Raw genomic sequence first — 12,823 nt, 5'->3', positions numbered from 1 at the left:
CAAAGCACTCTCCTTACAGGAGGAAGTTGCAGTTTTGTGCGCAATTTCTCTATGGATTCAAACTGGTGATCTGATAATGATTACAGAAAATAGAGAGCACTGCATTAGAGACCATAAGGAACTAAAGTGAAAATAAATATGTGCATGTGTTTGGGGGGTGGGAGGGGCTTGTTACTGCGAGTGAGGGGATCAGCTGTTTGAAAGGGAGAGTAAAGGAGTGTGAGACCATCTGTGGTGAGAAATCGACAAATGGTGATTAGTGTTTATGAGTCTGTCTCAGGTTCGTGTTTGAGCGTTTGATTGTATCAGAGTGACAAGTAAATTATTGCGTATGTAGGTGAAAGTGTTTGTGTGAGAACGAAGACAAATTGTCAAGACAAAAACCTCAGTAGGAGGCCAGTGGGCAATTTTGCCTTTTGAGAACGGTTTAAGTGCAGTGACAGATTATTTTTTTTGTCCTTGGGGGGGGGGCTAACTTGCTGTCCCATCCATGTCAGAGACAGCTGACAGCTGGTTCATGAGGGTCAACTGTTACAACTACATCCAGTCTCACACACACACCAAACACTGTCGACTTGGCTGTTTTCAAGTCCTCGTTTGTGAGTGTACAGTACACAGCAGTAATTTCTTACTTTCTGGCTTTTTGGACACACTAAATAATGGTGAGTTTACAGCTATTTCTAATCTTATATCGTCTTTTACTTGAGTAGGATCATTTTACGATGATTGTTTTTCAGGAATCCTGCAGAGGTGCCCAAGAATAGCAAATATTTGCCATCATATAAAAGCTTTATAGTTTTATAGGACAGACCCTTAAAGGCGGAGACCATGTGGAAAATAAAACAGAGAACGGCATTACATAGACTAAGCCTGCAACTAATAGTTATTTTTATTATTGATTAATTTGCTGATTATTTTCTTGGCTTCTACCAAATGAAAAATGCAGCCTTAATAGAGGATAAATGCCACTTTGCAAACCGTCAGCCGCTCCTCTCTGGTCATGTGGCATGCTTCTTAATTAACTCAGGGAGTGTTTGAAATCTGTTAAACCTGTGTCTCTTGGACATCTGCTTCAGCAAATGCCAATGGAATGAAAGCGCAATGATTCTTCTCCTATTGTGTGGATGATCCACACTGGTAAAAGCTCAGGGTGTGGTCTTTTCAAACTGGTTTTGAATTAACCCAAGTGATAGGCTTAACCCGAAAAAAAGATCCTCTTCTTTGATTGATGGAACGTATCATATGTCAGTGAAAACACTAAACAGGATGAGAAGTCTTCCTTTGAAGCAGGGAGAAGGTTAAGTCAGTTAAGTGGCTGTAATTTAACAATAATGTGTTTTTGTAAAACTAAGCTGTGTATTTGGCGGACAACATGTTTATTTTGTAGCCGGTAGTCATGTGCATCTAATAGTTGTGTATCGTGGAGGGATCCCTCCTTAGGCAAACTTTACTCACAGCTTTGGTTCCTGATCACATGTCTGAAATAAAATGATCTCCTGACACAGGTGACATTTACCTTCTGTCTTTCTCGGTTTAAGATAAGATAGAGATCTCTTCGAGCCCACACAAGCTTCAAGCGCGATGGGATCACACCAGATAGTCAACACGTTGTCGTTCCAGCCCATGAGTACTCAGTAGTCATTATTACATTATTACATGAGTAGCCAGCACTCGTGGGTCGGACCACACCCATCTTCAAACTCGGCCTTCATTTTGATCTGTGCTCTGTGAGAACCAGTGCCAAAGAACTGAAAAACCACCTCTGTCGTAGTTCCCACTACATTAGGTGTCTCCAGGACCAAATTTCACTCTCAGACTCACAAGGTGAAAAAAATACAAGCCATGTTTTCACAGTCGGTCATAAAAAGATTTTACCATAGAAGTGGCCTCATTCGTCTCAGTAACACTAAACGAATAACCGCTTTCTGACCAGTGTGTCTGTATATCTCCTTTCTATGCTCTGAATGTCATCCTGGTGCATAATGCTTGCTGACCTGTGACAGAGCAGTACAGTAATCATAGAGGTTTGCATTGTGTTTACAGCTCAGTCTTGTCCTTCATGTCAAGCAAAATGGGTCAGATATGCTCACTTGTGTTCGTCTCTCCATTTGTGTGCTTGTTTGTGCACCTTGGTTTGTTCGTATGTTTTAGTTTCCTTTTGTGTTGTTGGTAACCTTGGATTTTGTATCCCTCTGTTAAGTGCTCATTCTTCTGGATGGCTGCCCTGTGTGTGTGTGTGTGTGTGACTGAAGCTTGATAACAGGGCTTACGGTATATTAATTCCTCTAAATATTTCTGTTGAGTGATTGCAAGAATGGGGCTTTAAGACAGATGCAAAAACATTATAAAAGGGAAGTTCCCAGTCTGTATTTCAGCACCATTTATAAGTGTCCTTCTCTCACTTTGTCCACATTCAGGTCTGATTGATGGCTACACGGGTGAACGGGCTGCGTTGGAGGAACAGTTGCGTCAGAAGGAAGAGCTCCAGCTGAGCCTCGAGCAAGAGCTGCAGGTATTCCAGGCATTCCAGCTGCAGAGAGGAGGAAGGATAGTCACCTTTTTGTGTGACATCACATGACTTGACCATGTTAAGAGTATATTTCTGTATTTTGCTTCTAGCACGGTATAGTAGTGACTCATGTGTAAGCACAATATCTTCAGGTTGAATTCAATGTCTGCTAGAAAAAAAAAACATAAATGTGTTTGCACAAAATAAAATGTGAGGCATCAGGTAGGTTTGATTCTCTTTAGTGTCATATTCATGTGTGATCATGTATATGTCCAGGGTATAGAGCTTAAAGGATAAGAATGATGATATACTACATTTTGTCTTTTTGCCTTTTTTCCTCTGGTGCATAGATCTCCATTGTTGTCCATTAAAAACACATAAATTAGCCTCTCTGTTGCACTGGGTCGCATTCCTTCATTACCACGAACATGAGTTTATTTTGAGTCAATCCTACATACACTGTACTGTTGCTGTAAATACAACTAGTATTTACAAATCAGCTACCAAATCCGTAGCTGAAAATAGTCAGAATTAATACTGTATTTTCTCATGCTTGTGCGGGAACAAATGGGCCACACATAGGGGAAGGGAAGTTGGAAATTATTGAGAGATGAACTAATGGGTAATTGGTTTTAGTCTTTTTTTATGGAATTTGAAAAATGTAGAATAGCCTTATCCTTTAAGTAACAAAATATTTTCTCCTGTGCTTTAACTGAACATCATTTTTTCCCTGCAGGTTACAAGTAGCCGGCTGCACGAGTTGGAGCAGGAGAGGCTTCAGATGCAGGAGGAGCGGGAGCTGCTGTCACGGCAACAGGACGCTATGAGGGAGCACGCCGGGCCCCGTGAGCTTCGTACGTATCCCAGAACCACCTTAACAATTACAGGAAAAAAATAGACATTGATTTTTAAATAACCTGCTACACTCAGATGTAGTTAATATCCTTATGGTTGAAAGGAAAATATTTGGGAATGAACTTATTCAAAATGTTCTATACATTAAGTGTAGGTGTAATTTAATTTTGTAAATTAAGAAAAACAGTAAATGACAAGTCAAATATCATATCTCAGCTCCTTTGTGGCTGTCTGAAGATCTTCAGTTCAAGTTTCAGGTGATAGTTTGTTTAGTATGTTGTATTAAAAGGAGGACAAAAGTGAACTGAAACATAAATTGTTCTTTTAATGACTTGAGATATCTCGATTTGGCGTGAATCATTAACCCAGGGTCACCTGCATGTCATACAGTAGTTGCAATCATTGTTTTAGCTCCTCTTTCAAAGCCCTGGACTGTACACATTACATTGACAGTACACAGTTCCTAGATCTGCATCCACACTGGTTTCTGGGAAAGGTCTAAAGCTGATTTAGAGGTGTGCAGCCATCAAATTGATTTCCTCTGTAGTTCTGCTGTGGCCCAATGAAAGTGATTTAAAAAAAATATGGGTCTTAGATAATAATAATTGTTTTCAGTGACAGGTGTAAAGACCAAGGGTCAGTAAATCAATAAAGTGTTTATTTTTGTGAATGTTTTTTCAGTGTAACGATGCTGACGCAACTCTTTGGGCTTATCTACATTTCTTTCTACACTTGCTACTGGTTCTTGTGATACAAGTTAGAAATTTACAGGTATTTTCCAAGAAGTGCTCCAGAGACATAAAGCTTCATTACTGTATCTGCTAATTTTGCACTGTGTAACCCTTGTATTATCAAAAAAGGTATTCAATGAGTCCATTCACTGATAAAGAGGTGAGTAATCTATATCTGAGGGTATAAACCAAAACGGGCTATTTCCGAAACCTTTTCCTTTCACAGCATCCTTTCTACAGCCTTAACCTACTATGTGAGACAGACAGAAAAGCACTGCCAGACTGTCTTCACCTTTCTCTCTTCTGTTTCTAAAAGTTTTCCTGTTCATGACAAAAAAAAAACAAGAGCATGTTAAACTCCTGTGCTTTCTTATTCTCCTGTAGGCCTAGTTGAAGCTGCATTGGTTGCAGCACCTGAAGCAGGTGTGTCCACTTTGAGCATGGCTCAGTCATATCTATATGTTCTTTTAATTGTCTACTGTAGCTGAGCGACAGTATGTCTCTCTAACCTTAATCCAGCAACTCACCAACAAAGCTTGGAGCTTGCTTGCTATGGGCTCACAGACTCACTCAGTCCAATCACTAACCTCTGCTTTGGCTTTTCATTTTGATTGATTTTGTCCTGGTTTGTCATTTTTAATGTCTTGGAGTCAATGTTAGCACTCATTTTAGCATGATGAAATGACAGTAATCTTCAGACATTTATATGTAGTCATTGCTTCCTAATTGCCAACCATCTTCACTCTAAATTAAGGTACTTTTTTTAACGGTTACATATACTTTGGATCTGTAGTTTACATAATTTCTTTGAGTGACATGATTGGCCGTTAAGGAACTCCCTCTCCCCTGCCTGTAAATGCTTATTGGGCATGGATATTGCAATGTCTGGACTGTCCACGTGTTTGACCTGTCATCTGCACTCTCTCACCTTATAACTTTTGCACTAATCCTGCGGGGTTTGATCCTTGGGTGAACCAGCGGGGTGGGGGGTATCCTCTGGTGACAGCAGAAGGGCAAAGAGGCACAATGATGGGTGGTCATTTTTGGTAACGGGGCATTATGTTGGCAACTTGACTGAGATGTTAGAAGAGTCTGATGTCAGCCATTTAATCAGATGGAGTGGAGTTGTAAAAGCAACCACTATTTAAAATGAAAAGCTTTTTAAGGGAAACAAGATAATTATTCTTTTATAACCACAGTGTTGCATGGCAAAGATGATCGACATGGCAAAAAGAGAAATCAGCATTAAATCTAATCACAAGGCTCATGGACCTCAGACTCTTCAGATCCATCTCAGTATCCTGTTCATCAATGAAATCAAACCTGAATAACTAAAGAAGTCAGTTCAACCACCTTTAGTTGCCAGGCAACATTTAACCTCTCCTCCTTCCTGTGTCGTGTCCTATAGACCTGCTGGAGGAGACGGAGAAGCTGATGAAAGAGAAGGTGGAGGTCCAGCGTCAGGCAGAGAAGGAGAACTCTGACCTCCTGAAGCAGGTGAAGCTGCTGGAGGCAGAGCTGGAGGAGCAGGTCAACAGGGTGATCGAGCTGGAGAACGCTCAGAGGACAGAGAGCGGAGACCTGCGACAACAGATCCAAGCTCTGGAGAAACAGCTGGAGAAAAACAGGAGGTTCCTCGACGTAAGTGACAAAAAAAAGATCTCTAATGTCATGTAGCTGTAGCTGTGTAACTTGTAACAGGATATACTGTACTGTAGGCAACACCTCTAATCAAATGTTATCTTACTGTAGAACTGATTTAAATATTGGCAAATCAAAGCTTACTGTTCACATGCAGGTGGATAATTTGAAACAGGAATTAGGTTCAGGCAGGGGCAGCTGCTAACAATAGGTTTAGGCTCAGCCCAGTGAGCTTATCTGAAACTAAACTGATGATTTTCTTGTTTATGGCGGACTGCTACCTCATATTTGTCTCATGGTCTAATGGGTTTTGTTCCCATCATCATAAATAGGCCACTTGGCCAGGAGGTGGCACGTAATTGTCTAGATGTGGTCTGAATGCAGATCCCTTTTGTTGTGTCCTTTTGATGTCTGTTACACACGAATGTTAAATAAGTATGAACATGTAATTTTCTAATTAAGTTATTTGGCCAATCCTTTATCAGACACAGTCTTTGATTTCTTGTGCATTGCTGTCGACAGCTAAAGATTCAACCTGCTTTTCTGTTTACTTGTGTTTTACTTTCATTTCACTTTCATTTTCAGGTCATTTATATCTCAGATTTCACCTGAAAGACCCTTTATTGTCTTTTTCTATGGAAGTAAACAAAGAAAATGTGTCAAAAATAATGTAATCCTCTTTGTGGAAGTTCTGTTTTAACATTTGCATGTTTTACTATTATTTATTTGTCTGCCTCTATCCATTCTGTCTTTATTTTGGTGTCCAGGAACAAGCTGTGGACCGGGAACACGAGAGGGATTTCTTCCAGCAGGAGATCCAGAAACTGGAGCAGCAGCTGAAGAATCCACAGAAGCTTCAGTCTGGCTCTGAACAAAGAAACCAAGAGGTAACAGGAGAAAGCTCTGTTCTCTGCCAGAGGACCAGGCAGTAATAGAGATGCTCATTTTCTGAGCATAGCAATGTTGTAGCAACAACACCAGGCTCTGGGTTGCACAGCAGAACAATAGAGCTGGTAGAATTACCTGTGCTGCCTTAAAAATGATACCAAATAGTGGGAGTGTTTTGCAGGTAAAAGAGTGAGAGTAGGGTTAATGTTTGCCCTTGTGATCTTTTGTAAGTTGTGTAATAGTGGGTTTTATTTCCATAATCATCAAGTGCACAATACACTGGGAGGCACTAAGACTTCGCTCATGTTAATCAGCTGCACTGGTGCAGCCTATTCAGAAACAGATTTTGTCTAAAATAAAGCCATGTGTCTATGTCACCTGCATTTTCTCAGGAGGATATTTACATGATTATGTAATGTGACTCCTCGTGTCAGATCATGGCGACAGTTTACAGGCTAATTTCATATGCTGTTACTTAAAGCTACACTAATCAATATTTTTAAATTAACATGGATTGAGTGACAGCGGGTCGTTTGTTGTGACAACCTCATAGGAAATCATCGCCCAACTCTGCAGCTTTATGGAATGTTTAAATTTTGGTTTTACGGTCTGCATCTTTGCTTACTATCACTGCTCTCATTAGACTGCGCCTGTGGTGCTTTTGCTGTTCTGCTGCTCAAGTAGTAGTCATTATTTACTGTCATTATTTTTATTCAGATCAGCATCTAGCCTCCAGTTCTCTCAGCAACGAAACGTCGTTTTGAGCAGCACTGTCTTCACTGAATTGCAGCACATTTGAAGAGTTAATTATGTTTTGAAACCAAATCGATTGAATCCTTTTACCACCTCAAAGTCATTTGCTTGTCAAGGATCGCACCCTGTTTATTGTCAAGACGCCTTGTTTATTCTAAAGACAAGAAACTGTGAGATTCAAAGTCTCCTTTAGATGATTTAAAAGAACTCAGCTTTAGAAAGTTAGCTGTGGTGGGATATGGGCCCTCAGAATATTTTGACAAGATAAGTCAGTTATTCATTCGGAGGAGGATGAATCTGATCCTCAGTCATATCACAATATTCTATCCTTTCCTACAAAACTGTCTTTAATAACTGACACATCCTTTTTTTTGCGCCTGTTGTTTATTCGTCTTTGACCTGCCTGATTCCCTCTTAGGTTCGATGAATACTTCAATAATATCATTTTGATTGCAGGTTTAACTTGTGCTATAGTTAGGTATTCATTCTGTGGCTTCTTGTGTTTGTAGCACATATTTTATACCCCACTGGCACCTCTGATTTAAGCTTAAAGGCTAATCCCCGTAAGATAACTTCTACCACTTCTTTAATTTCCAGAGACTCAACATTTTTATCACTAAGTGCTTTTTTCCTCCCCTTTTGTCCTTGAACTCTCCATCCTCTGATCCCTCATGCCGCTGCCTTTTCTCTCCCATGGCTATTGCAGGTGGATGGAGTAACCTTAAAGGTATTGCTTCTAGCTTCATGTAGACGTCTCCCCTGAGAGAGCAATTAGTGCGTTTTAGTAATCCTGGCCAACCCTGTAGCGATTAATGACCTGTCCACCTCTCTCATCCCCATCCTTCTCTGTTCGCCAGTTTGACCGTCCTCTACTGTATGTCTTGTTCTGGAAGTGTCAGGACCTCAAAACACCATCCTCTCTCACTCTGATCCACCCTCTTGTCTCACCCTCCTCCAAAGTATGACAATTCAAATGATCACTAGATGTATTTTGTAAAATTAGCCACTTGGCTTGCTGTAACATTGTTTGCCACATTAGCAGTGCTTTTGTAGAATTTTTTCCTATCAGATGCCATCTTCAAGTAGCTTTAAAAAAACAGTTCATAAACATGTGTCTGTGCAGAAATAATGAGCAGGTCTCAGTTTTTTCCTGAATGTCAGGCGAGAAATTGGACAGAAAAATGCTCTCAAGTTGACTATAATTCCATCCACACATGAACCACAAAGGATGTGGTGATAAAATAAAGCTTAAACAATAATAAATGACCCGTTCTGTACTCTGTTGAAGAGTCCATCCCACACTCTAGTAATATTAATATTTAATAAAGGACTGCCAGTGAAGCGCATTTCATCTTCTTTACTACAGTTTCATCTTGATTTAAGTAGAATCTCATTTTTCTGTGGCACAAGATCCTTAAAGATGCACTTTGAAACAAAAGCATTCATAAAATTCAGTCAGTTCTTTTGTGAGACAACATCATTTTCTCTTTTAATCGAGCAGGGGGAGCAGTTTACCATCTAGATTCTGTTCCTACATGATTTTCATTTCCCTCCTTTTGCTTCATCCTAAACAAATCCTCCTCCTGTTGACCCCTCTTCCTCCTCCTCCTCCTCCTCCTCCTCCTCCTCCTCCTCCTCCTCCTCCTCCTCATTGATCTGCTGCTGTTTTCCCATCTCACAGGTGGATCAGTTACCTGCCAGCCGTCCTCCCGGTTATTGTACTGCTCTGTGGTTTGTGTTCCCCTGAATGAAATCTCTCTCTCCCCCTCTGTCCCTGCACCTCTTCTCTCTCCCAGCCCCCTCCTTTCTCAGGTGGATCAGCTGACCTCCCAGCTAGCTGTACATGTACCAGCTATGCTGTAGCGAGTGTTGTCTGAGAACGACTCTTTAAACGATCACCCCTCTCTCGCTCTCTCTCTCTCTCCCCCCTCCTCTCTCCCTCTCTCTCTCTTCCTCTCACTACCAGGTGGACCAGCTGACCTCCCAGCTGAAGGAGAAGGCGGATTGGTGCAGTGAGCTGCTGCTCAGCTCAGAGCAGCTGCGTCGTGAGTTGGGAGAGCGCGACGAAGAGATTGACAAGCTGGAGAGCCGCATCCGCGAGCTGGAGCAGGCCCTGCTGGCCAGTGCTGAGTCCCTGGAGAAGGTTAGGGAGGAGAGGGGGACGGGGAGATGAAGGATGTGCTGGAGACTAAAGCAGAGACAGCAAGAGGGAAAAAGCTGAACAATAGCTGTGAGGCATGGCAGAGGGTGTGTGTGAGAGCGTGTAGATGAGGTGACAGCTAGTGGAGGAGCGGGAGGAGGGACAGGACGCACACACAGGGAGAACAATGTGTGGGTGGGTCTACTTCAGCCGCCTCGGCAGTTTACTGCTTGTGATGACACTGAGCTATGGCTAGCAACTGTCAAGATTGCCCCCCAGTGTTCATAGAGGGCTGTGGTGAGTGAACAAAAAGAGCAGTGTAGGAAATGCTCCTGTCTTCTGTGCTGCTGCTCAGCTGACAAATTGCATTTTGAGTTCCAGTGGCAAGATACAGGATACAATATGGATAAAGTGCATCTTTTCAGTCCAGTCCATGTGTAGCTTCCTTAAAAATCTATTCAATTACAAGACTTTGTTTCTTCGTGTCTTTCTGCACATGTTGTTAATAACTGCTGAGCTAGTTTCTTTCCGTGTGTGTGTGGGTGTGTGTCGCAGGTTGAACAAAAGAAGCAGCATGCATCCATCACCGAGACCAGACAATCCACACTGGAGGCTCAGTTACAGACAGAGCGAGAAGCTCTCGAGCGAAAAGAGAAAGAGGTAAAAGAAAAAGAGGTGTGATAGCCAGTCTGGTTATTTTAAAACATTAGCACTATAGTAGCTTATAGTAATAGTACATTTAGCAGCTAAGAAAAAAATGAGATAAATCTGTGTAAGTTTTTTTTTTTTTTAGTTCTAACATTGAGGTGCACGTTGCATCTCCTCTGAAGTACTTGCCATGTTTACCTGCCACCTCAGATCTGTAACCTGGAGGAGCAGCTGGAGCAGTTCAGAGAAGAGCTGGAGAACAAGAGCGAGGAGGTGCAGCAGCTTCACATGCAGCTGGAGATCCAGAGGAAGGAGATCAGCAGCCAGCAGCAATACCTAGAAACAAGGGACAGCATGCTCCAGGTAAACAGACATTATATTGAAGTGACATTATATCTTCAAAGTTAATTGTGAAATCTGGCTGTTTGATGACAGTGGATAGCACTGTCAGACACACAGTGACGATTAAACAGTTATACTCTTTACACTTCTAATGTAAACAGGACTTTTTTCTGTAATAGATTTATAACATGATTATGTTCAAATAAGACTAATGTTTCTGCTCACAAACTTCAAATATGCTTTTGTTCAGATCAGGTCTGTTTTGCTCTCTGTTGCAAATTTTTGTTTGCATATTTTCAGGAATTCCTTTTTTTCTTTTCTTTTTTTTTTTTTTGCCCCATCATTTTGCCATGCAAGTCGCGAGACTGCTACTGCAACATGTTTCTTCTTTGACTCAGTTTTTGAACTTTTAAGTTGTCCACCACAAGGCTGACTTCTCGCGTGACGTGTTTATTAATAGCCCTCGCATTATAATCTCTGACTTTTGAAGGTGATGGAGGAGAAGGACAGGGAAATAGCACTTCTTAATGAACAGATCACTAAGCTTCAACACATGGAAACAGCTTCCGATAACAAGGTAACACAATATGCATATACGAAATAGAACCAAAGTCTATTTCGAATACGCATAGCTCCGTGGTAGTGCATCAATGTGTGTGTTCTCTGGTTTCCTTTTCGCTTTTATTTTTGTTGGGTCCCTTTTTTTTAGTTTTTTTTGTTTTTTCATTTTTTCGTTTTTCATTGGCTTGTTTTATGCTTGTTTTGTCTCGGTAAGTAGATCCACAGCACCATCTTTTGTTGTGAGGTGATCATTTGCTCATGTGAGGTGGCTTATTAAACCTCTGAGTCTCTCTGTGTCTCTCATAACCCGATCAAATTCGGAAATTTTTATTAAAAATGCCATTGAAAACTACATTATCAAAGGCCCAGGGAATCTTTCTAGGCACAGCAGGGACTCAGAGGTTTAACCAAACAGCGGGATAGCCATGGATTCCTCAAATCTGATATTTTATGGTTTAGTAATGTGTGTGTTTTACTCTGTAGGAAATTGATGAGAGGGATGAGCTGATAAAAGACCTGGAGTCCCAGGTGGAGTGCCTGAGGAGTGAGCAAGAGCGCCTGAAGAGGAATAATGAGGAGGAGCTTGACCAACTGAATGCAGTCATAGAAAAACTTCAGCAGGAGCTGGCCAATATCGAGCAAAAACAGGCTGCAGAGGAAGACGAGGACGTCAAGGGTGAGTCAGAGAGCGACGCGTGGGGGCCAAGTAAGGAAGAGTACGATGAAATGAAGCAGAGGATGGACCTGGCCAACAAAGAGCTCGGTACACTGAAAACAGAGCACAGTAAGCTGTTGGAGACATATCTGCGTTTGAAAGAGAGCGCAGAAGCTTTAGCTGAAACCGAGAAATTGGATAGTTCAGAGGGTGAACTCGAAGAAGCTCTTAGAGAGAAAACTGCAGGTCTTGTAGTCATGCAGGCCCAGTTACAAGCTCTAGAGCAGAGTGCTACATCCAGGGTGGAGGAGTTAGGGCTCCGTATCCAGGAGCTTGAGGACGTGGTCAGTGAAAGAGACAGTGAGTTAAACCGCTGTCAACTCCTCATGGAGCAAACACAGAGCTATGCAGATGGTCTCCAACAGAAGGTCGCTAATCTGGAGGAAAATCTGAGGGAGAAAGTGGCTGTTGCGCTGGTCAGCCAAGCCACCTTGGAGGCTTTCCAGCAGCAGCAGCAGTCACAAGGATCCAAAGGAAACCAGGACCTGCAGAGACATACAGAACCACATGCAAAACCCATTGTGGAGCCACATGATTACGACTTTGGTATTCCCCAAATGGATTTCAGTGGACTGGGTCAAGCAAGGCAAGTTCCTACTGGGAAGGTGGTCCATCTGACCCAGAAGCTTCAAGAGCTGGAGGTGGGACTCAGTGGGATGCAGAAAGACCAGGAGCTCCAGAAGCAGCTGCTCTCCAGCTCTGAGGAGGAGGTGCTGGAGTACGAGAGGAGGCTGGCTGTGCTCATGGACCTGCTCTGTCAGATGAAGGCCAAGGCTCACCAGAGGACTTCTCCAGCTGTGGAGGTAAGAGATCAACCAGCCAGTGTGAAAACAGTTGGGCCTTTTGAGCTTGTCCAAGAAATAGTCCCACAAATAACGTCCCATAAAACCACAAATTGTTGTTCTTACTCCTTTGTAGTTAGTTTGTAAGCTTCAGAGATGCTGGTTGGGAAATTATATTACTTTCAGGCACAGCAAGGCTAGCTTTTCCCCTGTTTGCAGCCCTTTTGTGAGCCTGAGATTGGTTGCTGGCTGAAGCTC

At 42.1% G+C, this 12,823-nt stretch overlaps 1 protein-coding gene across 3 annotated transcripts in view; it reads left to right on the top strand.

Annotated features, from left to right (window-relative positions):
- akap9 (A kinase (PRKA) anchor protein 9) overlaps positions 1-12,823 on the top strand; it is a 56,612-nt gene that overhangs the window by 34,697 nt on the left and 9,092 nt on the right. For 2 of the 3 annotated variants that reach the window (XM_041052597.1, XM_041052596.1), the window contains 10 exons: positions 2,418-2,512; positions 3,246-3,363; positions 4,480-4,518; positions 5,504-5,736; positions 6,504-6,623; positions 9,344-9,520; positions 10,073-10,177; positions 10,376-10,528; positions 10,998-11,084; positions 11,552-12,586. In XM_041052597.1, coding sequence (XP_040908531.1) covers positions 2,418-2,512; positions 3,246-3,363; positions 4,480-4,518; positions 5,504-5,736; positions 6,504-6,623; positions 9,344-9,520; positions 10,073-10,177; positions 10,376-10,528; positions 10,998-11,084; positions 11,552-12,586 — 2,162 coding nt within the window. The remainder of the gene's footprint in view (positions 1-2,417; positions 2,513-3,245; positions 3,364-4,479; positions 4,519-5,503; positions 5,737-6,503; positions 6,624-9,343; positions 9,521-10,072; positions 10,178-10,375; positions 10,529-10,997; positions 11,085-11,551; positions 12,587-12,823) is intronic. The other variant, XM_041052598.1, reaches the window with a different exon arrangement.

Source organism: Toxotes jaculatrix, chromosome 13 (assembly GCF_017976425.1).
Source record: "Toxotes jaculatrix isolate fToxJac2 chromosome 13, fToxJac2.pri, whole genome shotgun sequence".
Taxonomy (NCBI): Eukaryota; Metazoa; Chordata; class Actinopteri; family Toxotidae; genus Toxotes; species Toxotes jaculatrix.
The sequence above is the reverse complement of the archived record's forward strand: the minus strand, read 5'-3'. Positions and strand labels throughout refer to the sequence as shown.